The sequence below is a fragment of the Mesocricetus auratus genome, unplaced genomic scaffold (assembly GCF_017639785.1).
Source record: "Mesocricetus auratus isolate SY011 unplaced genomic scaffold, BCM_Maur_2.0 Super-Scaffold_100023, whole genome shotgun sequence".
Classification (NCBI taxonomy): Eukaryota; Metazoa; Chordata; class Mammalia; order Rodentia; family Cricetidae; genus Mesocricetus; species Mesocricetus auratus.
Window position 1 is genome coordinate 11890384 of NW_024429204.1, and position 27560 is coordinate 11917943.

General features: G+C 35.9%; 1 protein-coding gene across 5 annotated transcripts in view; it reads right to left on the bottom strand.

The window, feature by feature from the left end:
- Positions 1–27560, bottom strand: part of Csmd3 (CUB and Sushi multiple domains 3) — a 1035998-nt gene that overhangs the window by 787053 nt on the left and 221385 nt on the right. For all 5 annotated transcript variants that reach the window (XM_040730388.1, XM_040730387.1, XM_040730386.1 and 2 more), the window contains exon 4: positions 15087–15281. In XM_040730388.1, the coding sequence (XP_040586322.1) occupies positions 15087–15281 (195 nt within the window). The remainder of the gene's footprint in view (positions 1–15086; positions 15282–27560) is intronic.

Consider the following 27560-nt stretch of genomic DNA (forward strand, 5'->3'; position numbering starts at 1 on the left):
ACTGATTGGTCATGCATATGAACATTTCCCCTACATGCATAAGTACAAACTCCTCAGTCTGCACAATGTTACTTATACGCATGTCTTCAGGGCTGACCATTTGGTAATGAATAACAAATTGATGTGCCCTACTCACTGGGAAGGGTTATTTTTTTTCCTACTCTCACACTTCTTTATTTGACTCCAGTTCTCTCTGCCAAGGTGCTTTTGGCCCTACCCTGCTCTAAAGATCAGATGCCATTTTCTGAAAGATTCTGAAGACAATGACAAGAGGGGCCATACACAGACAGAAATAAAGGGTGACCTCACAATCATTCGCTTCCTATTAAAATTGCAGAACAGGAGGTGGAAAAATAAAACTGTCGGTGAGGAAATGAAACGACACGATCCAGCCAAGGAGGGGGCATTCTGAGTTTTAAAGCATGGGACTGGCTGTGCAGGGCACAGGCTTCCTCAGCTATGGCACAGATAGCGTGAAGGAACCCGGTCTGCCTTGCTGCACCCAATGGACAACGTGGGCTCCTGGAACAGATCTGATTGGGAAGCTCGGGTGGGTTTTAATGCTTTGATTAATCGAGCCCTTTGTCTTTGACCTGGGAGCCTCCTGTGTCTTGCAAACCTCTATTAAACAGTGGCAGGCTCACTTCAAAGCTTCTGTGAAGGGCAAAATCACAGTATATTTTGGTGGTGTCCTATTTTTCATTCTTTTGATATCTCCCAAGCTGTATGGAGATTGGGATATTTCCATAGGATATAGTCTTTTCCCTACACAGTTCACTAGTGCAAACCCTTATATTTTTAAACAGCATTATGTACTATTAATGTCTAAATGTCCTTGCATTTCTTAAAAGGGTTATGTACAGAAATAAATGTATTGACCATTGATGAAGCTGAAGACCAGAATGTTTCCTTTCATACCATTTGTATGTTTGCATTTAGCATTTCAGAAATAGATACTGAAAATGCAGAGGTAGTTCAATTTTCAGGGCTCTCTGAATGCGTGACTTCAACATGCTGAATTTAAGCCTACTTTTGCAACAGCTGTAAAAATGGCTATCTCATACAGAGGAGAGAAGTAATCAAATGTAGGCTACTGTCTGAAAAGTCTCAATGATAAACAAAGCTTTGCCCTTAATGCAGAGCCTGAATGCAAGGGTTCCCCATTCTTTCAAATGTATCTATACACAAGGAATACTTTTTAAATTATTTCCAACTACAAAGGGGTAAACCCTAATGCAGGACGTTTACTTACAAACAACTAGCGTAGAAGGAAAAAATATTGCCATCATCACTATGTACTGCAAATACAGATAAATAAGTTAGATCTGCACCTAAGTTCCATGAGGCCAACATTTCCAGAAGAAAATGCTGAACACATGAATAATGAGAAGCAAACTGTGTAGATATTAGCAGAAAGGAAGGCTGGAACCTCTAGATCACACATTGATTTCACCACAACTCTAAGACAAGGAACTCCGCACTGAACATTTGGAAAATTGTGGATCACTTGCATATAAAAGGAGACTCGCTCATAGATAATTTTCAGTAGTGTAGAGTTGAATATTATTCCTTCAATGGACCATGACAAAATGGCTGTCACTTTCAAATTTGAGCCACGCAGCTCTATTCTTGGAGCAAATTGAACAGGATAGTAAGATTTGCCTTCATTCCTGCAAAAGTAATAGGACCTGTAACTGAGTATAAAAGAAAACCCACACTTAAAGGTATTTATAACTTCCATTTGGGGAACAGCATATAAAATATTATACTATGAAAAGATGTAGGATGTGGGTACATTTTGGCATATATAGGTACACATACATATATACGAATATAACTATGTCTTGTATATGTACATACATACTCATGCATATGGAGGATTTTAAATGTAGGTATGAGTACATTGTAAAACATACAACAATACTGAAACAATTCTGATATAACAAATAATGTGCCTTTTTTTCCTTTCATGACTTTTAGGGGAAGATAAAAGATTGTTAAGAATTTTAAAAGTGGTTATACTGAGTATTCATTAAAAGTTGAGAAGGCTTTCTCCCGCTTTCCCCCATAGTACTCAGACATCTTTTGATCCCTTAGACTCTCATCCACTAATTATAGTTCTTTTAGCTGATGCAAATAAGCACCTCTATTAGGAATATCACAGAAGACATTAGCCCCTTTACACATGAGCATCAGTAGGATGTTTACAAACACTGTGGGCCTATAGAACTCATGCTGGGCTTCCAGTTTTCTGCTTTGTGAGAGAAATGCTATCTCAGATTTTGCCAGTGGAATACAAATGGGTGGACTTTGTGGTACTTTCTAACCAAAGATAAAATTCTTAGCTGTCTTTTTCTTTTTTTTGGTTTTTCGAGACAGGGTTTCTCTGTGTAGTTTCGGAGCCTCTCCTGGTACTTGTTCTATAGATGAGGCTGGTCTTGAACTCACAGAGATCTGCCTGCCTCTGACTCCTGAGTCCTAGGATTACTAGCATATGCCACCAATGCCCAGTGCTGGTATTTCTATTATTCTTTCCTTTATCATGATTTTTTCCTCTTTGTTGATTTTTTTCGTGTCTTCTAAAAGCAGTCGGAAGACCAAGTTGAGAGGGAAAACTTTGAGGTTCCCAGGACTGAGTCCATTTATTTTGTAGCACTGAATAAAGTGAACCTGATATGAAACTTCCTTTTTAAATCTACTATGACTATATTTTATTAGTTTATGTCAGACGATCTACATATTAATTAAGATTTAAGGTTTCTTAACGTTTCTTAAATTTTTACTTTTCATCCTAAGCTAATGTTATGTTATCAGAAAATCTGCATACATATCTATTATAGTATCCATCTTGAATTCAATTGTCTACAAAGATCTAAAAATTTTATTAAGAGAAATCAGTGAGCAGTTTCATCCCTTGCTCTGCAGGAGGACACCCCTGTCAGCCTTCCCAGGTTACTTGTTTCCATCTCCAGTGGATCCCATGGGTATCTATTCCCCATCTAACCTTCCCCCATCAATGCACATCGTTTTGTGGCAGACTCCAACCCCAGCAGGAACCCCTTGATAACTCCAGGGCCACTTCTCCCAGGTCAATGAGTAGGTTGATGTTGATTCTACACATCTCCTTTTCCTCTATATTCATCCTCTCCCCCCATCTCGCCCCAGCTCTGTAACACAAAACTTGCTGTGGTCTCCCTTTCCTCTCTGACTCCATCCACAAATGACGATAAATATATTATCCCCTCAATGCCCATCGACAGCTACTCTCATTATCCCTGTAGACACCTCCTGAGCAGGACAGTGAAAGCGATTCAGAAAAATTTTCCACCAGGCAACTCACAGCCATCACAAAGTCCTAACAGGAAAACAAGGAAGAAAATACTCATCCAACAGAAACAAAACCATACACCGTTACCCAGACCTACAATCACTCCAAAATCAGATGCCTGAAAACCAGTGTAAGGACACAATCAATAACATCCAGGCCACTATGTCACCCCTGGAATCCACTGGCACTACCATAACAGGCACAGGATATTCAAACATAGCTCAAACCTAAGGAAAATAAGACTGAAAAAAATACCCTGTATGGAGACAATGGATACCCTTAAAGAGGAAATGAATACCTCCCTTAAATAAAGCTAGGAAAACACAAAAATGCAAAGGAAATAAATAAAACTGTTCAAGACTTAATGGTGGAAATAGACTAAATGAACAACAAAAAATACATACTGAAAAAATTCTAGAAATGAAAACTATGGGAATTCAAATAGGAATCACGTAAACAAGTTTCACCAATAGAATGCAAGAGATGGAAGAAAGACCCTCAGGTGCTGAGGATATGATGGGGAAAATGGATACAATGGTCTAAGAAAATGTGAAATCTAAAACTCCTGACATTAAACATTTAGGAAATCTACATGTTAAAAGACCCAGGAAATATTTTCAAAGAAATCATAAAAGAAAAACTTCCCAACCTAAAGAAGCAGATGCATATAATGGTACAAGAAGCAAGCAGAACACCAAATAAGTTGGACTAGAAAAGAAAGTCCCCTTTCCACACACAATCAATACACTGAAGATATAAAATAAAGAAAAAATATTAAAAGGTGGAAGAAAAAATAAAAGACCAAGTAACGGATCAAGGCAGACCTATTAGAATTACATTTGAATTCTCAGTGGAGACTCTAAAAGCCAGAAAGGCCTGGAGAGAGTTGCTGCAGACTCTAAGAGACCATAGATTCCAGAGCAGACTACTATACCCAGCATAGCATTCAATTACCACACATGGAAAAAAAAGGTATTCCATATATCAGCAATATCTATCTGTAAATTCAGCCCTACAGAAGGTAGTAGAAGGAAAACTCTGATGCCAGGAGGTTAACTACATGCAAAAAACACAGGAAATAAGTAATCTTAGACCCCCAAAAACCTGCGCGCGTGCGTGCGCGCGCGCACACACACACACACACACACACACACACACACACACACACACACTTTGGGATCTCCTAACCTGGGGACTGCAGGCAGGTCAACTCGTCCCCATTGGATGAAGCAACCGAGAGTCTGCTGATATTAAAAAATTAGAAAAAAAAAACTGGAGAGATCCCACAGTAACACCTTAACAGCACACCTGAAAGTTCTAGAACAAGAAATTGCCACAAAAATAGATGGCAAGAAATAATATAACCTGGGACTAAAATCAATAAAATAGAAATAAAGAACAATAGAAATTAATCAAACACAAAGTTGGTACTTTGAGAAAATGAGTAAGATCAACAAATCCTTATCCAAATTAACTAAAAGTAGAGAGAGAATATTTAACTTAAGAAAATCAGAAATGAAAAGGGGGCACAACAAGAAACACAGAGGAAATCCAGAGAATCATAAGGACATATTTAAAGTCCATACTCTACAAAATTTGAAAAACTAAAAGAAGTGGACAATTTTCTTAATATTTATCACGTAGCAAAATTAAATCAATAATTTAAATGGACCTATAACACCTCGGGAAACAGACAGTCATTAAACATCTACAAACCAAGAAATAATACCTGTTGCCATGCATAAAACTCAACTCTGAATGAATCAAAAAATCAGCCAGTATATTCATAGAACTCCTGACTGAAAAAAACAGTGGTCTCTGATTCTTGGGCCTCCTACTAGGGCTCTTATATTTTTATGTTGGCTCGTCTTGTCCCACTTTGAAAAGATAGTTTTTCTTTTATCTTATTAAATTTTTTGTTGTATTTAAGAAAAAAAAGAAAAAATCATGAGGAAGAATGAAGCTCTTGTTAAGTAATGAAATATTTTTCACTAATTTTTTTTCTAAACAAATCATACAAAAATACTTAAGGGTCACCCAGCTAACTCAGAGCAACATGGACAGACTGTGATGTTGATAGCTACAAGAAGCAACAAAAATGCCCTGCTAACTACTGTGCGTGAAATCTCATAAGCTATGAAAGGAAACTTTCACCACCTTCAAGCTAGTCCCAAAACTGGTCCTAAAGAAAACTTTATTTGTGATGGATTAAGTACCCGTTTGAAGTAGAAACCTTTGGAATGAGCTTAGCTAATGTCATGGCTTTGCCGCCCCCCCCCCCGAAAACCCAAAAATGATAGACATGCAACACATATTCTTTAAACTAGGAAATCAAATAATCTCATTTGTTTCTCTCTATTAGATGTGTTAATGAGTTTTAAAGGCAATTCATTTGGAAATCTGTGCATTATAATAGATTGGAAAATAATCTTACCAAGCTTTTTCTCAACTATCACCTTTCAAAGACTCAACAAAGCTAGCTAACATTACCAGCTCTAAATAATTTTGTTAATCACGAGTCTTACCCATTCCTTTTTGATGATCATCATAAATTCTGCTAGGGAAACGGGGATGTAGCATTTGAGAGTGACAGTATGTGCTGAAGAGAAGTTGCCACCATTAGACATCTTTGGATGTTTAGGTTATTACAAAGCTGTTACAGAGATGAGCTCTAATTTAGCAGGATTTAATTAAAAATCTTTTGTTAAACTTGCAAGAATTTTAAATGTCCAGTAACCACAGATTTATCATCTGTGGAGGAATGATCATGATTAATTCATGTAAACAAAGGTTTTCTTACATGTCTAGAATTCTCGTCAGCTTGTGAACTTCATAAACAATAATACTATGATATGATTTGTTATAATGCAAAATGGAAGGTTTCCTCAATTCTTCTTCATTGACTACAAAGCTGTGTGCATATTACTCTTTCCTTTATGATTGGCACATGGGCATAAAGTGGCCAGTTCTTATCAGTTTCCGCTGCTTACCTAATGGGGGAAGACCTTCTGTGTATATGTCTCTCTTTGGTTAATTGAATAAAGCACTGTTGGCCAATAGGGAAGCAAGGTAGGTAGGACTAAGAGTAGAGGAGATTTCTGGGAAACACAGGCACAGTCAGTCATGATGTAGGACAACAGAGGAGTAAGAGGTCCGAATCCTTTCTCCAGTAAGAGAACACCACGTAGAAATACTCAGATTAGCAGTTACTGATTAATAATTAATTCAGAGCTAGCCGATACAAAACCAAGCAAACGACCAACAGCTTCATAATTAATATAGTGTCTCATGTGTTATTTGGGGCCTGAGACAGCAGCAGGACCCAAGTAGATGGCGGGAAGCCTACACGTTAAACTTACGGTTTGCCAAAAGTTCAGACAAACCTACTTTCTTACACAGAGATAGAGAGAAAATTCTAAACTCTTCAAATACTTAAAAAATTAAACTTGTAATGGCATTGTAGCTGTCAGTGATATGTCTTATTTTCTAAAGCTTTACAACCATATGACTGTCATTAATGAGCTAGTTATTTGTTGTTTGCTTTTCGAGACAGGGTTTCTCTGTGTAGAAATAGAACCTATCCTGGAACTCATTCTCTAGACCAGGTTGGCATCGAAATCACAGAGATTCCTCTGCCTGCCTCTGCCTCCCGAATGCTGGGATTAAAGGCGTGTGCCACCAGTGCCCAGCTCAACATGTGGCTTTATACACACGACCCTTGCTCCTGACCCTAATAAGTGCCTAATAGGCACTCCTTGAAATTTGTAAATGTTGAGAAAGTGATTGGTGAAGAGAGGGAAGAAAGAAACTAGTATTGTCAAAGATATTTAATTTAAAATAAGTAGAGGAACAGAAAAGATGTAGGTCATAGTAAAATTTACATGTATCATTGTGCAACTTGCTGGATGTTATTTGAAGAGAAATGATAGGCATGTTCAAATGGTAAGATTAGAGAAAAGGGGTATATGCTGGGAGATTGCTCAGTGGTTAAAGTGCATGCCAATGTGGGTAGACCAACACAATACTAGTATTACTATTGATATACAGTAATTCGTAAATATAATTACATGCTAAATATGAGGTTACTCTGATAATGACTTCATCTATGTTAGTGAAATCTATACATTTTTGGTATATAAAACATCCGGAAACAATAGTTATTTTAGGAGGAAGTACAAAAATATAATCACACAATTTCAGAAAATTAACATGTGAACAAGGTTCTATTAATAAATGAAAAGCTACAAATTAAAATTACCTTAAATAGATATCAATTATCTAATAACAATATTCCTATAATTAAACATATGACTTTATGACATTTATGACAGGAATCGATTATGTCTCTCAATGTGAAAATATCTTAAAATCTAACTTATTTCTTAAATTAAGGTTTTTTTTGAATGACAATACATAAAAGAAAATTAGGAGTGCATTAGTGCAAAAGAATTATCTTTTTATTGCATTTCAGATGATTAATTTGGAGGCCAGATTCCAAACCAACTAATAAAACATTCACTTTTTTAAAAACGGAAGAGTGGGGCTCATACTAAATTTAGACAGCTGGTTTGTACCGCATTTGACCTTACCCATGGCATTAGACACACGTGTTTTGATTTATGTTGTTCTTTAAATGCGATCCTTAATTATCTTCTCAGTTTCATGATGTGGTACCGCCTGGGGAAGCTCATTCTCTAAGCTTATTTTACTGATATGACTGAGGATGAAGAATATGAAATTAGGCTGTGATTGTTTTATGATGTGTTCCAGGAGATATTACTCATGCTGCTTTCGTTTAGTTTGAGAGACTATAATCTAATTATGATTTTGTAGATGTGTTTATACTGTCAAGTGAATGAATGCTTAATTTAACAGTGACTACTAGCATATCAGAATTCAGAAGCTGACATTTATATATGAAACCTCTTCTCGGTTTCATCTAATTCTCATGTTATTTTCCTTCCTTACTTAGAGTTTGCCTCACTTGTATTGATGTTTTTTTTTTACATATAATGCATTTTCAGCTGTTTCAGCTACTTTTTAAAATTAGCTATGAATTAAATATAAATATGTATTAAGTGGCCCTAATTTTTAAAAGTCTGCTGATTACTTTGGTAACTACCACTCATAAAAAGAGTGGAAAAATGAAGACATTGCAGCCCTAGTTGTAGATATTATTTATGCAGAAAACTTAGAAAAATAAACAAAACCCCTAAAAACTAATTTCACTTCAATGGACTTTTGGAATTTAAAATATTTAACAACACCATGGTTACAAGAATATTACTCATCTTTTATGTCAGACGCAGAATTGGTGAAATTCAGGAAATGTGAGATGATACTTGAGTTTTGACTTGCTGGATAACTTGTGTCATGCAGGAAATGACCTTGGACACTTGTAAAATTTTCCAAGTGGCCTTGTATCTTTGAAATCTGCCTGGCTTTCTTTGGGGGGACATAACAGAACCCTGTATCAAAAAATTTCATGGTCTTAATTTGGCTCATGAAATGATGTGCGCGAAATGTTCTTTTGGTCTTCATTGCTACGAAATGTTTATATTCGCATTCCAGAACATGATGCTGGGACATTTTTGGCAGGATTAAACAATGGGGAACACACCAGAGTAGTTTAAAGGGGTTAAGAGCAATAATGGAAGAGAAAAGGTTAAATGGTCCAGAGTAGAGGATAGGTAGACAAAACTGTCATATAGAAACCTGCTATTATAGAAGTTTTCTAAAATATATTCGCACATAAAAATGCACATATATCAGATACATACATATAGATATGTACACATATATGTGTGTGCTGATTATAGCCCAATGCATCCTCAAATGTTTGCATATACTTTTGCAACAGGTACCAGAATCCTGAATGGCACAAGAAACTCACAATGGCAAACATTTCCTTCATTTCTTAAAGAGAAATTTACCTAAAATAAATTTGAAAACATAAAGTTATGATGAAGACAAGCTGCACCCAGTAACTGCCTACAGACTATGTTTACATATTTCTGTTAGCAACTTACCTTTGTGTTTAGTAGCAAATGAATGAAATGTGATGCACTTATCTTTTGTGTTTTTCTCAATGAAATATTTTGCATTATCCTTCATTTTAAATAATAGTCCAGGTGTCACTTGCCATATCTTTTAAGTCACTTTTAGGGTTTTAGATATTACATCTCAGTGTATATGTGTATGTATGAGAGTATTTGCATATTGCATATTGAGCAAATGGCATTTTTAATTTCAAGTGCTTTCCAGAGTCAAATAAATGCAATAAATCACATCCCATGAGCTAGTTTACTATCTTTACAGCAAGATGTTTTCTCTACTTTAGATATGAAAAGTACCTAAAATTTTGCTACCATTTCCCCTTCTCTAGTGATCATGTTTCATAACTAATATCAATTCTCTATTTTGGTCTTATATTTTTGTCTAGGATTACTTAAGATCTCTGGCAGGAGAATATTATATGCAACAAAGCAGTCTGCTATTGTTCCTCCATTAGTTATTCTCTTATCACATTTTGGGTGAAAGGTGCTCCTATATCTAAATAAAACATGGAAAACCTTTCCACTCGTAATTGTTACCTGAAAATGTATTTCACTTTGTCAGTGTAGTGTCTTCTCGATAAGCCTTTTGCATGTCTGTGCTGTCAGATATTTAGTGAGAGTCACATTGAACCAACTGACTGTATCACAACTGCATTATTAATATAATACTTTGTCCAACAGGATTCCATCTGTCAGAAGAAAACCTTCTCCACTGGGGTTTTACATGTTCATACCATTGCCTAATCACTGTTTCCCTTAGCTTCTTCTATAAGAATATCTTTTACATATACATGGCACAATAACCCTTTAAAATTAGTTAATAGAAAATTCATAAATTCCTTATACAAACTAAAACTATTTCTGTCTCCTGAATTATATATTAAAGCACCAATCCCTCTAAAATGCATTTTAAACATGACCAAAAAGGTCAGGATTCAGATGAAACACTATAATTCATGAGTGTCTTTTTGGAGTGATATTTGAAGTATATGAAACTACATGCTTTTCTGAATACATATCACCAATTTGAGAACTTTCCATCTAAGAGTATATGTCCATTCTCCCTTGTCAAAACTGTCCTTAATTTGTACAAAGTGTTGGGCGCGACGGGGTTGAGACTATAAGCTATATGAACACTCATTAAGACTAAATGTCACACAAATGTCTGTCAAAGGAAGGGGGCGGAGAAAATTCAAATGTTCCAGATGTGAGCACAAGCATTAGGTTTGAGTTTCCATAGCGTTTGGCTTAGCAGACACTTAACTGCCTTTTTCAAACATCAGTTGCTCCTGTTTCTCATCATAATAACCGTTGCTCCATGCCCTCTAGGCCGATATGACATTTGTTTCTTTCTTAATTAAACTATCATTGCAACAACAAAGAACTTTGGAAGTAAAGGTTTCACCAAAGAAGGTGTCTGTGTGAACGCGCTGGGAAGTAGTACGCAGATCATTACAGAATTATCAGCCCCCTGAGCAGTTATAAATTAAAGGCTCAGTATGCTATCGAGTGACAAAAAGGAGACTCAGACTAAGCAATGCTCTGGATTCCCTTTTGAACAGAATCGCAACAGCATACTCTAAAAACACACTGGTCCCTCTTCTTTAAGTTTTAATTAAAGTGTTGGTTAGTGGGAGATAAAGTTGAGCATGGAAAATTAGATGATGTGCTCTATGAAGTATGACATAGAGACTGCACTTAGCTTGTGAGTATTAGTAACACACGAGACCTACTTTTGAGCCTGGAAAGAAAATGTATACTTTCTATACAAATTGTTGTCTCACTTAGAATGTTCTTGCTCTATATAGTTCAGAATTTTAGCAATCCTCTCTGAACCCTTCTCTTCAGTTTCTGTCCCTTGATGACCTTCCATCCTCTCAACTGGGAGACACTAATGCATCTTCATCAAGGTATCCAAACTTACTACAGATCCTACCATTAAGTCAATTATCACACATTATTGTAATTGCTTGATCACATTGCAATCTGCCCCCATTGGACCAAAGGCTCTTAAAAAGTCAGGAGTTGTTTCTTAATCAATCTTTGGTTCCTTAGCATGTAAAATACTTCTTTTCACAGGGCAGCACTTTAATGAATACATTTGAATGAATAAATGTATTCATTAGTTTTAGTAGTCAGGGAAAGAAAAGGTGATCTTGGCAGACTGAAGCTAAATAAGAAACACTTCCAAACACAGAGGGTGCCACATTTTAATAAATTAGGACCCACAGAGGTTATGGTGAAAGTCAATGTAAGCATGCCTACAGGACCTGGGGAAGAAGGAGAAATAGGTAGGTTGTCTATTCAGGCAAAACAATTTAACCTTCTAACAGAAAGGTAATCCAAACAGGAGGGAAATATTGACTCTACAGTTAGACCAGGTCGGATAGAGATTTCTGGTTTCCAACTATATGTCTCTTTTAAAGGGAAGGCACAGTAATAGTTGCAAAGGGAATTGAGGTGGTTGAGACAGATACACTCATTTTTGTGACTGATTACATTAAACTGTCATGAAATTCAAGATAATGATTACACTTTCTTGCCTAGCAAGGTCCTGGAATAGCCCTCAGTGACTTATGAAATCATTTAACACTAACTCAACTATGATTCTGATATTTCCACTTATGTCTTCATCATTCTATACTACAGCAGTAGTTTCCAATTCACAAATTATCGTTGTCTCTCAAAGAATCTAATCAGTAGGTGGAAAATGAGTATTTATACAAAAGTAACACTTCTTTAATTCCAAACTCTATTCTATGAATTGAAATGAGCAAAGAGTATTGAATCAGGGATTAGTATTAAATATTTTTTGATGATGATCTTTTGGGAACACCTAAAGTATTTCTTGTTTGTATTTCAAGTCCCCGTAAAATACTTTTAGCTACTTTTAGTGAATAAATTGTATCCATCTTTAAAATACATTATGTGCCATTTTAAAGATTCATATATGACTTCTGCTTACTATGAGAAAAACTATTCTATGGTAAGTGTTAATTATTTGAAATTTCATAGTATGATACTAGAAGAGAGAGAGGGTTTCAAGCCTGGCTCCCCTACTTACTCCCCCTTAAATCTTGAGGCATTCCTGCATTGGGATTCTGCATCAAAAGATGTCTGCACATCTTTTGAATACATTCCAACTGACCTTTGTGTCACACTATCTGTATACAGACATCTGTTTAGAAAGCAGTGTACTGCCATCCAGCAGAGCTGGGGACAGAATTTGCTTATAGCCTTGCAAGAGAGAGATAATGGCTCCGCCAAGATCAAATAAGGAAACAGTGCTACACATGCCATGTGAACAATTCAGGTTCATACTGAGATGGCTCGTGTCCTAGGATATGAGCTGATGTCTCACACCTCTGGTGTCATTTTATAGAACTGGAAATTGGAGGTTTTAAACTGTAGATATTGTAAAATTTTGATATTTCGAGTCTTGGCTTTGCTGTTCATAAAAAAGACTGTCATTTATTTTTAACCTAAGAATAACACTTCTTACATGACCAGTGACAAGACTGAAAAAGAAAACTTTTCAACTAAAATCTCAGACCTTCATAGTACCTCATGCTTGTATGTGAGTAATCTTGATCATTTTTTTAATATCTGGAGTTTAATTTTCTACATCTAGGTTAAAAGATACTATGCTTCTAAATTCCCCGTCTGCTTTTAGTGCTTGGCATAAAGCTAACAACTCTAATCATAACAATAGCAGAAGCATCAGCAAAGGCTTGGAAAGAATTCGGGTATGTACCACACACACAACAATAAACACCATGTAGAAGTTGTCATATTTAGCATTGCTACACTGTATCAGTTTTTTTTAAGTCATCTCATTGACCAGAGAGACAAATGAACTCAGTTATTCATGTGATTTGCCTGAGGCCAATCATATACTGATAGACACATCTGGCAAAAGAAGTTAGCTGTGTATGGGTTATAAACCGAAATGTTCAGAAGGCAGTTTGATGGTCACAGCATGTCCATTGGTAAAGCAATAGTCGGGGCTTCCCTACTTGGGCCCGTGAATTCCCTACCATGGGCTTTTAAACAAGGCTTTCAGTACCAGTTGTGAATTTTCCCTTTGGCTCAGAACTCAAAATCCACTCAGACAACTATTAGCTATACCCAAAATAATCACACCACTATTGAGACAATCTGTACATTTTGCCTGGTTTGCAGGTTTTGAGGTTGCTATGGTCTTATTCAACTGCTGAGAATAAGTGCTGTTGAGCGCACAGCTCTGAACAAGCCATTTCTATCATGTAATCAAAGGGGAAATCTTACGGGAGAGCAGAAAGAATGTAAGAGCGGGGGGATGGGAGAACACTACGGAACACTGTCTCCTTGGCAGGATGTGAGTCCACTCCTGAACTCATAGACGCAGTAGCTAACTGCAGAAACGCAGGCCTCTAGACACTTTCTAACAGGTGGGAGAGGACTTCACTCGCTCCTGAGAAGCTACTGGAAGCTAATGGTTGGTATGGGCTAGAGGGATAGTTTGGTAGTCAGTGGCTAAGTTTCCCATGTTCTGGCAACTAACATCCCTGACATAATTCTGGTAATTAAACTTGGTGGGTGTCAAATATCAACACAAACACCTGATCTTGAAGGAGGCCTATTTGGAAGAAATATGGGCTTCTAGGAAGGGAAGATAAACGATGGAGGGGTTGAAAAGAAATATACCTATCTGTGGCTGATTTCATTGGCTACTGTGCTATTTATCTGCAGCCACTTGCTTGACGAAAAATGTTTAATATTTGCGGTTTTTGCACATTCCTAGCTTCTACTCAGTGAGGAATTAGAGGACCATGTCCGTAGATGAGATAAATATCTAACAATAAAAGAGAACGCCCAGAATCAACAGTGTTGGTCTCCAGAAGTTCTGTGGGGAACAATGTAGTGTACAGAGCTAATGAATAATAAAGCCACTTTTCAGAATTAAACATTGAGCCATTATGGATAACAGGTATAATTATATTTCCTTCACCAGTATTAAACTCTAAAGTAGTATTTTTGCAATAATCTTAGGCTAAGTTCTACGAGAATTTTGAAAAGAATCCAAGACACAGTCAATATTTCTCCCCTAAAATAACACAATGACCATGGCTGCTTCAGGAAGCAAGCCTAAGTTGGAAGCAACATAAACGCTATATGGTTTTTCTTTTTTGTTTTTTGTTTTTTGAGACATGGTTTCTCTGTGTAATCTTGCCTGTCCTGGAACTCACTTTGTAGACCAGGCTAACCTTGAAATCACTGAGATCCACCTGCCTTTGCCTCCCAATTGTTGGGATTAAAAGCATGTGTCACCACTACCTGGTCTATATATATTTCTGATGTGAATTTGAAAATATGTATGCCTGAATTTCATTGTAAAAGTACAAATATGTTTATAAATATGAGTATCTCAGACCACATTAAATATACCTTTGTCCTAGCAAGTATTAAATATGTTTGTATATTTGACATTCAGTACCTAATATAAATAGAGAAAACAAGATAGTATAAAAGGATAACAGGTAGATGATAGTTATGGTTAATATTCTCTTGTTTAACATTATTAGTTATATTCAACAAATTTTCAATCAATATGTGTGTGTGTGTGTGTGAGAGAGAGAGAGAGAGAGAGAGAGAGAGAGAGAGAGAGAGAGAGAGAGAGAGAGAGAGAGAGAAAGAGAAAGAGAGAGTTCACTTATTTTTACCTCTGCAGATGGGAACAGGGAAGTCCCAGGAAGCCGTATTAACTGAATTGGCTATGCAGGTAAGTTGAGGATGGCCATCAAGGATATAACCAGTTACACAGCTGTAGCGGATCTTGTCCCCAACATCAAACCTTGTACCGTACAGCACACCTTTGGGTGGGACTCCTGGGTTTCCACAGGAACTACTCTGCAATTCTGTAATACAGAAGGAGAGAAAGAGAATTTAGAGTTATTTAAATATACTTTAATGCTTTATGGTTATAAAATCTCATCAAAGTGTGATTGTCATTTTCCTGTGGAGAAAAGTCAGATGGAAAATTTAGCATGTAATAGAGCAAAGATTAACTGAAAATGTGACTCAATTTTCCTGCATCGGAAACATCACTATTTTTGCTGCAAAATCCTAAATGTTTTCCATGATTTCGTCTTCATAGCAAGCTTTAAGATTATTATTATACATGACAGATTTCTAAACCTGAGATCAACATAGTTCATATGGCAACTTCAAAGCAACATTTGAATGATCAAGTAGAAGTATGCCTTTTTTATTTAAAAGATGAGAATATATTGAGCAGAAAACAAACAAATTTTCAATGTCAGAAAATTGATTATCATTCGGCTCATTTATTTGCTTTAATCTGGATATTTTACAATTAGAATAGTAATAAATTCAAGGATCTATGACATTTTAAATGGATCAGTGCAATATCCCTGTGGCATCATTGCATAAATTCAGAAAAAAATCAATGATACATATATGTATATATGTGTGTATAAATATATTACACTTACTATTGTGATATTAAACTTGCATTGTAAATATTAATCAATTAAACATAAATTAACTAATACATGAAAAGATAGTATGCCAATTCAGGAAACAGTTTAGTTATGGGTGCTATACAAATTTTACTGTAATTCACAGGCAGTTAAATATTCCATGAGACAACTAAAATATAGTAGATTACTATATTCAAAAAGCTGAAAAGGTGGTTGTAACAGAAAAGTAGATTATGTTCCCATTTTATCATGTTATTGATTCCATGTGAGGCATTAGTAATTCCATGGAAAACTATTATGTCAAACAAATTTGTTACAAACTGCCATAACCTTGAAATTATCCAAATGCAAACTCATACATAATAACAGATCGCTGTAACATTACAAATATAGAATAATGCACAGACATGAGTTTTATATTGTGTATGAGTTATAAAGAATTACATTCTTTATAACTTGCTTCTGGTAATTTATATGTTTTTTCTTTCTGTTTCTGTTTTGTTTAGTTGTGTTCTGTGGAAGCACCCATTCCTGTGTGTGTGTGTGTTTGTGTGTGTATGTGTGTGAATGCATGTGCAAGGGTGTGCATTTATGAATGCCCATGAGTGTTGACATGGCAGCCAGAGGAGAATATTTTTCCCTACTACTCCTTTTCTTATTGCCTTGAAACACTCTCTCACCGAAGTAGAAACTCATAATTTTGGCTAAGCTTCTGGCCAGTGGCTGGATTTAGGGGCACAGGCAATCATGTCCCAGTTTTGACAAGGGATTCAAACTTGGTCACTCATGTTTGAAGGGCCAATGCTTTTGCTCACTATGTCAGTTCCCCTGATCCTTGATGTGTTTTCTAAGTTGTGTTAATTTACCTTATAATTTTTGATAATGCTAATAAAAAACTCACTGATAGATTTGAAACATACGGTCACTGTATTTGATTAAAGAATAAAATAAGAATGGAGATCTGAAATACTGATTTGTGTTAGAGGCAAAACATTTACTCTCATTTTATAATAGTTCTTTTAGGTTGCACAAATATGGAAAATTAAAGGACTTGGCTGACATTAACTTAATGTCAATATTTGAAAAATATTTAAAATACCTGTATTCAAAGTTTATTATTGCTAAAAATTTCAACTTATTCTCTCATAAGGTTTTTTACTATTTTGTTTACTATTGTTTAAAGACATAGTCTGTATGGGGAATTCCAGAACTACTTAAAACAGCTTTATTGTCTGCGAATTCGGGCAGTTAAAATTCTTCTGATTAGAGAGATGGCTCACTGCTTACAAGTGTTTTCTACTTAAGCATGAGGAATGAATTTTGGGTTCCCTGCACCCGTGTAAATATCAAGGTGTAGTCACAGGTCTCTGTAGACTTAGCATTGGTTTTGTGGTAATGGAGAATACAACAGAATCCATGGGTTGTTGGCTGCCAGTCCAGTAAATTATTGCAAGCACCAGATTGAGAGTGAGAAGCAGTCTCCAGAGAACAGAGAAGAAATTAATAGATACAAAGTTCAATGTGCCTTTCTGAGGTGCACACACACACACACACACACACACACAAACACACACTCACAACTCTAACTCAAATACAATGAGTAGCACTATATTTTTAAATGTTTCATTTTTCTGGAATATTCATATGAATGATACTTGCTGGAATCAATGTTTAGGTTAATAAGTTTTGATAAATGGAATAAGAACGCAGTCCTTGGACTAGAGTAATAAAAAAGGGGAATACTTTTAATGAAACTACCACCTTTGACCTTACAATCACAAGGCTTCCTCTCCCGTGTGCACTCTGAAAATAATTAAGGTCGGGACTTCAATTATCATATAGTTATATGTCTGGGAGAAAAGGAGCTTCACATGCTTTCACAGGAAATGGTATGGGAGGGAAAGAAAAGATAAAATTCCTTACAGCTTTTACACTTGTTTCAATTTATATTTAAATGAACAAATAAATATTACCTTGACAAAGAATTTAAAGGGAAAATACAACATATACCACAGATGAAATGAATGAATAATGGAATGGTGAAATCATTACAAATTACCCAACTTCCGTTCCTTTGACTGAATAATATCTAAGCCTATAAACTCATAAAATTTATGTTTTTCCAAATAAAACACAAATAATAGGTTTCTGAAGCATGTATCATCTTTATCTTCTAGGAGTTGACAATGCTCTGTGACCTTATTTATCACCTATTGAATATGAGATCATCAACCCATGATTATCTGTGGTAATTAAAATGTTTCACATTCAAGTTTTATAGATCCTCATTCTGAAGATATTGCTCATGGAATATATATTTTGTCCTTTTTCAGCCTTTTACAAGTTTCCTCTCAGCTGTCTCTGTTCAATTAAAAATGAAACGAGAATGTTAGCTCATTCATTGAACACTTGTATTGCCTACTATTCTGATTCATTTTGCCCGTGGATGTGTGTGTTATACAGACTTGTGGGTAGACACGTCACCATGCGTGTTGGCGTATCTGTGTAGGTGCGGGCAGTGTGTATATGCATACAGAGACCTGTAGTTGACATACACTATCTTCCTCTATTTGGTTCTACTAAATCTATTGAGGTGTGTTGTCTTTCCGAATCCAAAATTTGCAGAATTTTGCTACTCTAGATTGTTCCGTTGATTCTGTTTCTGCCTCTAGAGGGCTGCTATTCTAGGTGACAGTTGTGACCAGCTGGCTTTTAAGTAAGTTCTAAGAATGAATATCAGTATTTCTGCTTGTGGCAAGAGCTTCTTCTACTGACATACCATTCCATTCTCTACTGTATTCATAGTCTTGATGTAAAAACAGCGCCACATGCTGGTCTTTTAAATTGAGGGAAACTGAAGTAATTAGTTGAGCAAAGGAAATATAAAATAACCACTGTATATTTTTCAAGTGTTATTCTGTCTAAATACTGTGAAAATACTGTTTAGGAAAGAGGAGTGATACAATAGATCTGTAAGTAATTTATCAAATATAATGACAGGTAGCCTCATCCTATTGGCAAACAATAGCCGAATTGCTGAATAGAGATGGTGACTATATTCGTGGATGATGAAAGCAATATATTTCTACTAAAACAATGTATTACTGCCCTTGAAAAACTTGACTCTCATATTCCATCATGAAAGAGTAGGGGAAACGGATTTGACATGAATAATTTAGAATTAGTTTAATTACACTTTTTGTTTCACCTTGAACATATATGAAAAGTAAGTATAAATAAAAGAAACTTTATATGCTTGCTACACATGAATTCTAATCTTTGGATGTGTATGAGGTGGTTCACAGATAAGATAGGAATTTTTGGTTTGGTAGTTTGGTGGCTAAACACATCCCCCCAAAAATGAATCTAAAGTCTTTGTTCTCAAAATGTCTATAAATTTCAGGGACCCTTCCTGTTATGCCTACCTGTACCAAATAATAGAGCCAATTAAAGTGTTTTTTAAAGCTGGAATGATGCTGGTTTTATTTATGGTTGTATCTAATAAAAGAAGTCCTCAGGATTTTATATGAAAGCAATTTGGGAACATAAACCATTGTAAACTATAAAAGATTTTGGACGAAGCAAATATTACCCTAGAAAAGATAGAGGAAAAAATTCAAGTACAATTTTACTACTGAAATAGAGTTTATATATTATACTTTTATTACATACATAGTATATATAAATATAAAGCATTCTGTAATGTTCACAAATTTATTTAGTCATCAAAATCATTTATGATTCTTAATGACAATATCAACATTACTATATAAAGGATACCAATAAAGTTACTACTACCACTGATTTCCTGAACTAACAGATTTAGTACAGTTTGCATTGTAACTGGTCCACTCACATACTGTCTACACTGTACTCAGAAGGATGCTCCAACTTAAGTATTTTAAGCAACTTGTGCAGTGAAAACAACAGTCAATGAGTAGTTGAAGCCTGAGTTCTACAGCTCAGGGATGCTGTAGAGATCGATACAGATTGTCACCTAGGGACATCAAATAATTACTCTAGCAGTGCCACTTAAACCATTTTTTCTGTAATTAGTGATCTGAGTTAGTGACACAATAAAGGCATGTTGCTGCCTGTCATGATGTTTGTTGCCATGGTGACCAAATGTAGGATTGTAAATGTACTCATGATAATAACATGAGCTAAAAAATGAGCAAGCAACAGTAAAAGCATATAGTGAGAAACACTCAGCATCAGTCAGGAAGAAATATAGGTGGCATTTCATAATTAACTTAGCTTGAAATAAGATCTAAATTAGTGTTATATTAATAGGTGTTTTAACGGAAGTATAAAATCCAAAGCCAAAAGCAAGTGTAATTGAAAAATAAGTATAAGAATCAAAGTATTGCAAGAAGTCTTATAGTTGGTATTATAGTGAAGATGGGGTCAGTAGATTTAGAAAATTTGAAAGAAAATATTCTGAAAGTAACGCTCATACATAGATTTTGTGTAGTGAAAACACAACTGACAAATGCTCATAAATGCATCATACACACGTGCATGCACACACACACACAGAATATTAACAAGAACAATATGTGTGTATGTGGGGGGGTGCGTTTTGGTGATGAGGTCACTTATAAGTGAGGGACTCAAGGGTGCACAGGAAGACATGGAGGGGGAGATGAAGGAGCAGAAATGATGTAAACATTATGCTTATGTACAAAATTCCCTAACACTAAAGTAAAATAATAATAATATTGATAATTAATTAATAATAATACATATGAAATCACTATGGGATTTTAAAATGACTTCCCATTTTGCAGTAAATACAATGAGTTGCTTTCAAAAGCAAGGCTTTGAGCAAGTTACCACTCACCAAACCTGACCTTGAAAAATGGGATGAAAAAATGAAAGAAAGGAAAAGGACACTCTGAGAACAGAGTTGCATAATTATTCCGTCAAAGAGATGAAGAATGATCCTGCTGAGATCAATTAACAGCACTTTAAAACATTGTAAAATTATATCTACTAAGGGAAGCAAAATTCAAGTCACTTGTACTTCTTCCAGAAAATTAATCTCAGCGTTTTATTTCCCGGATGATTAAAAATCATTTAGGAGAGTGTAACGTCAAACCGGGGTAGAGTGTTTTGCACCTACTACCTCTCAATCAGAGACTTAAAAAAAGCGCTTGGCAAATAAATGCATTTTCTAACTTTTTACTGATACATAATGTTCTCTGGTATGGTCCTGAACCATTTCATTCACACAGGACGCAAATGAAATCATTTGTAAGAATGTTCTCTGGGACGTCAGGGCAAGCATTTTGTGAATATTTTCAAACACTTACTGTAGCTATCCTGCCCCCTGGACTTTTCTTGCATTATATATAAGAGAATGAATTGGTTTCTTTATACCTAGTTTCATCGCTATTATACAATTTGGGGATGTGAGAACAAGGGCTCTGACTCATCTTTGTGAATCAAGTATCTAGAACATTGTGTTGTTGGCAAGCAAACAGGGATTGAGTTAGCTGAGTAATTTCATTCAATACGAAAATGCAAAAGATAATCATCATCCAAAGTTTTTTCCTTGACAAATGCTTAAACAGAAAATAATTGAGCTGAACTAGTATAAAGCAGAGTAGCAGGCATATGTTGAATTAACTGTGTTACGATAAGCACTGCATAACATTTGCAAGGTGTGATTGCTTCTCCTTTAAACACCAAATTTCATTATGAAGCTTTTTAGCTGTGTTGTCCTATGAAAATGCCTCTGCTTCTATAAGCCAGTTTCTGTCCATGAACATAAGAACATAATTTCCATGATTCCAGCCATGCCATGGATCTCAATGTGACTCAGACGAGGAATTAAAAACATGAAGCAACGCTTCTTGTTTCAGAAGTGAAAAGACTTTTCTCAAGACCGATGTTTGCTAATCAAAATGAAAATATAAAATTTTTGCTAGGAGTATTTTAATGTACTGATGGAAATCGTGACAAGTTATTGGCTGATCAATAAACAAATGAAAAAAATAAACAATCAAGAGTACCTTGGCTGCTTTCTTTTCCTAGGAGAAAAACAAATTACTAAATTGACTGTGAGGGAAGAGTGTGAACATTGCTTGTACCATGTGACAAAGACAAGGGCGATGGCTCTGTATTTCCTTTTCCTGTAGAGGACCTGAGTTTCTTCCCAGCATCCCCATGTTGACTCAGAACCATCTGTATCTCCAGTTCCAGGAAGCTTCATAGCCTCTTCTGGCCTCTGCAGTTGGCTGGCCACAACGTGGAGTTAATGCATATGCTCAGACATTCATAAGAATAAAACTAAAATAAACATTTAAACAATGTGTTTAAGGCAGCATCAAGTTCTGATGGCATGATTTTTAATATAAAGGTAAATGATAGCATGAGGAAGAACTATTTTATTTGTGAATACCATATTGTTTCAATTTAAAGTATCAATGTATTTTTATGTCAAATTGATTGGGATATATACAATAGACTTTTGAAATTATGTAGCTTAATTATATGAGTGTCAAGTGAGGATAGTTTTGTGGGATTATAATGAAATGTAGTATCTAATTACATCCAGAATCCTTGCCAGTACATTGCATATCAAAATAAATAATAATATAGCAATTAGGTATTTTTATAATCATACCTATGTAGTTTCAATTTTTGGAGAATGATGCATTTTCCAAGGATAACCTTTCATCGCTTGAGTCAGAATTTCAGAAAAATATGAACAAACCCTCCTCACCTCATGACAGAATTGGGGCAAATATCTGTATTAAAACTTTAGCACTCACGGAACTTGGTTTTTTAAAAGGGTATGCTAAGTTGATCAGAGATAATTTGCGGGATTATATAATCATTCAATATGATGAGTGAAAGATGCCTCTGCATTTCAGCAATTACTCCATCATCAAATAATTACTGAACTTTGAGGCATAAATGTCAAAGGGGTCTAACAAATATGACACCATTTCTACCTTGTTGGAACTCAGCTGAAAAATGTTGAGGCATGAACAATATGATCTTCTAAAAATTAAAGCTTGTCTGATTCTCTCTCTCTCTCTCTCTCTCTGTGTGTGTGTGTGTGTGTGTGTGTGTGTGTGTGTGTGTGTGTGTGTGTGTGGGTGGGTGGGTGGGTGTGGGTGTATCAGCACTTTCTTAGCTGTAAGTTACTGACAGTTGTTATTTGCCAGATTAAGTACTGGAAATCAAACTAACATCCTCTGGGAAAGCATTTAGTATTCTTACCTCTTGAATCATTTCTCTAACACCTCTACTCTCTTAAGCAAACAAAGCACTTTATTATCTATCATCTATATCTACCTATCATCTATCTCATTGTATATGTGAATGTGTGTGCACACATTTTGTACACTTGGATGCATGCCCAAGAGCAGGAATGAAAAGATAAGAGCGCTCCTAGGAGTTGGTTCTCTTTTCAACCTATTGGGTGGGTTCTGGAGACAGAACTTTCATTTGTCAGAGACAAAATCAAGCTGTCTGGCAACGCCTGGTTCCACATCCTACAAACGTGTATTAAATGAAGATCACTCTATGAAAGAAACATGATTTAATTTAGAGTAAAATGATGTCAAATTACCCAAGTAAGACCCACAGAGGAGCAAAGGAGAGAGAAATGGTCAAGGGAAACAGAGATCAGGCAACATGAATGGAAAGTCTATTTTAAAAGGGACAAACAAAATAACAGTCACAAGGGAATTTCTTGAGCATGCTTTGGAGAAACCTTAGCTTAGCTGTTTAAGGTAGTATCCTATTGCTGCTGCTGTTGCAGGAATTCAAAATAAATTCATACAAATAACGTAGCTATTATTTCTTTTTATGTGAACCAGATTATCCTAAGCAAAGGGATTTAGAACTGTTGTCATGAGTAACCAAAAGTTCATCCTTCTTTCTGTTTTGTCATCCCTGGGAACTCAACATAAAGGTGAGTTGATAAAAATACTGAATTTCAGACTTTCAGATTGAATGGGGTGATCCTGGGAAAAATTACCCTTCCTTCCTTGCTGTCCTAGTTTCCTTGTTATAAAACTCCCTGACCAAAAGACAGCTTAGCAGATGAAGTGTTAATTTCATCTTACCCTCCCTGGTCATAGTCCATTACTGAGGGAAGTAGAAACCAGAAATCAGGAACCCCTGACATACATTATCTGCTGGTTCAATCTCAGGTTCCCTCACACTTGGTTATATTTTTTATATTGCCGATGACCAATTTCTCTGGAACAGCATTACCCATAGTAGTTTGGGCTCCACAACATAAATTAATAATCAAGAAAACTCACCACAGATACACCCACAGGTCAATGCAAACAAGAAATTCCTCAATCAAAGGTTTCCTCTCAGATGACTTAATAGTTTATCAAGCTGACCACAGTTAAAGCTAAAGGAATATTTTTGTATTATTACAACCTGCTACAATTCTAATATTTATAGAAAATCGACAACAAGGTTCTTTTCTAGAGTTGGTATTATTGTTCTTTCAAGATTAACTGTAGTTCTTCTGAGGAGAGAGATTAAACAGGTAGTGGATGTTTGCAATAAATCATTATGTAAGAGTAAAAAGGGGGAGATAGCAAAAATTATGAACATGTCTGTTCTATGAAATCAAGGTGAGAGGGAGGCATGTGTTGTGGTGGTCTCCACTTCCCATGGTCTTGCATCTTCATTTGGACAGCTCTTCCTTGTCTACATTTTCTGTCATGAAACTTGAAGTGGGTATGGGGAAACAAATTCTATCTATATGCTAGAACACACAGTTCATACAGGTCTGGTGGTTGAGAATCACCTATGGAATTGACCCTACAGGGATCTGCAGATAAGTCGTTTAATTATTTAGCCCAAATGGCCTCTGCTAACATTAAGGATTGATTTGTTTGCCCCCAGCCTGTCCCATGTGCCAGCAAACACTCAATACGACCACATCTGTCATTCTTTTTAATGAAGCTCCCTCCAACAGACTCAAGCAATATATTTGGGCAGGAACCCAGCATTCTCCATCCATTCCTTTTTAATTTGCCATAGGTCTGGACAGCCAGAAACAGATAGAACACTTCCCTGCATTGTTCAGCCATGCACTTGCATTGGCACTTTGGAGTTCTCTCCTTCCATCAATGTGAGCCATTTCTTACCATTTTCCATAAATATACAGAAGGGAAAACTTGTCTGATTTATAATGAGTTTCATTGTTACTCTGACCATAAAAATGATGGCATATTTTATATTTTTGTTTTGACATATTCCATCAATGCTACCCTAGTGACAGAAATTTTTAAATGCATTTTTGAAAATTATAAATTGACTTAATATAATTCATAGGAGTGGGGGTGACATAAATCTCTAAACAACTAAATAATTAATCTATTTAGGTCGGCATCATAATTAAATTTTCCTAGAATTTCTGCCATTTGTCCATAAGTTCTTAATAACAGAGACAGATTAGAGTGACATGCCTCATGGAAGTACAACTCACGAATCAGGGACTCATACCAAAAGACAAACTGTGGTCACTGTTAATGTACCCAAAGAAGGGTAGAAAATATTGGAAACTGCTTTTTCTAATTTGTTCCTGTGATGCTGTGATAAAACACTGACCAAAAGCAACTTTAGGGAGGAAGGGATTTGTTTGGTTACAAATTATAATTTATCATTGAGAAGGCAGAGCAGAAACTGAAGTCAAGCTGAGAAACATAGACCTTGGGGGAAAGATGCTGACAGCCTTGCCCAGTAGCATTTATTATATAGTCCAGGCCTACCTGTGTGGGAATGCTACCCCCCACAGTGGGCTGGGATCTCTTACATCTATTAACAATAAAATAAAATGCCCATGAGCCAATCAGATGGTAACAATTACTCAAGTGTGATGCCTTCTTCCAAGATATGTCTGGATCTGTGTCAAATTGTCAGAGACCATGACAGTAGTAGAGTAAAACTCCAATTTCCATAATAAAATCAATAGGCAAAACTTGCAAAGCAACTGCACATGTCTAAAACCCATGTTCCATTTTCAAATAAGGACATCGAGTTGCTGGAAATTAATTATCATTAGCCACAGGAGACAAGAAGTGGATTAGCTTAGTTTGGCTCATAGCTTTTGAAACAGTGAAATGGGGATGGATAGAATTTGTTTCATCACACTGACAAATATTTAGGGTCCTCTCATCTATCATATTCTTGTTTATATAGTAACATTAATCAAGCATCCCACATAGTATCTCATCTTCAATACACATGAGAAAGCCAAAGTCCCCAGGCAATGGTCACAATTTTCCATAAGCACACCATGTTCTAACTCTGCAAAAAAAGTGATAGCCTTTCAAAAATGCATATTTTAGCCAAATATCCACTCATCTCTTACATAGACTTGATTCATGGTTGAACTGACACCATTTTGAAGTGCCTACCATTTTTCTTTGCCTATTAAATGCTTTAGTCCTCTAAAACCTAAACCAATTTCAAATATCTCCAGAAAACTTTTACAACTTATTCTGTACATTATAAAACAATTACCTTAGTTCAAAGAATCGGATACAGGAAAATAGAAAGTAAAAACACATTGAAATTGTGCGTGTGTGGGCGTGTGTTGTTTACCTGTGTGTAGACATGTACTTTTGTGTACACAAGTGCATGGATGGAGAGAGGACAACTTTGCTACCCTTCATTATGAGTCATCCATTATTTTTTTTGTTTTAATACAGGTTCTCTCACTGGCTTGTATCTCACCAAGTCACCTAGGCTGAGTAACCCTAAGGATGCCTCTGCCTCCTTGGTGCCTGGATTATGAGTGCATGCCATCATACCTGTTTTACTGTTTTCTTTACATTGGTTCTGGGGATCAAACTCAGGCACTCAGGCTTGCAAAGCAAACCTCTTGAGACTGACCTATTTCTCTAGCTTCTCAAATATCTTCTGAAATGAAATCCCTTTGATGTCTCAGTCCACAAAGAAATAAATTACAGATAACGTTTTCAGGATGACAAGACGACAATGAACCTTAGTTCTCTTCTTTCCCATAATGCTGTTCAACCTCCATTTCTGTGCTAAGTGCTCTGTAAGTGCAGAAGAAAACTGACAACAAATTTAAGGACTCGTTGCTGTAGTTATAAATCCTTAGAGTTGTTTTATATTTGAGAGTGAAATATACGGGATAAATCCCACTAATGAAATCAAATCAACCTTACTTTAAACCCTATCTCTGCCATTTACCACTCTGTGGTCAACGAGGCTTTTAATGCTTTAGTTAGTTTCTTCTTAGGTACCAGCCTCATTACTGAGATTTATTGCTGTTTTTTGTTTTAATGAACATTAATGGGAACTTGATCTGAATTTAACCAAGTGGTGAATTTATTGATAACATCATATTCTAATGCTCCTTTAATGGTTGCTTGATACATACTGCAATGATATCCAATGAGGGTAAACTTACTTGTCTAAGAAAAAAATGTTCTTAGGAGCTTTAAGTTTATTAAGTGTGCCTAGTTTCACTCCATCCGAACATACTAGACTTAACAATGGCGAAGATTTCCCAATGATACTCTTTCATTTTTCTTCGGCTCATGTATTCTTAGTGAGATCTTAACATTTAGTATGTATTTTACATTTTAACATTGACACCTACTAATCATGCTGACTAGTTTTGTTTCTGGTTATAGCTCATGGTACAATATAAAAGGAAATGTTTCCCCAAAGCTATAA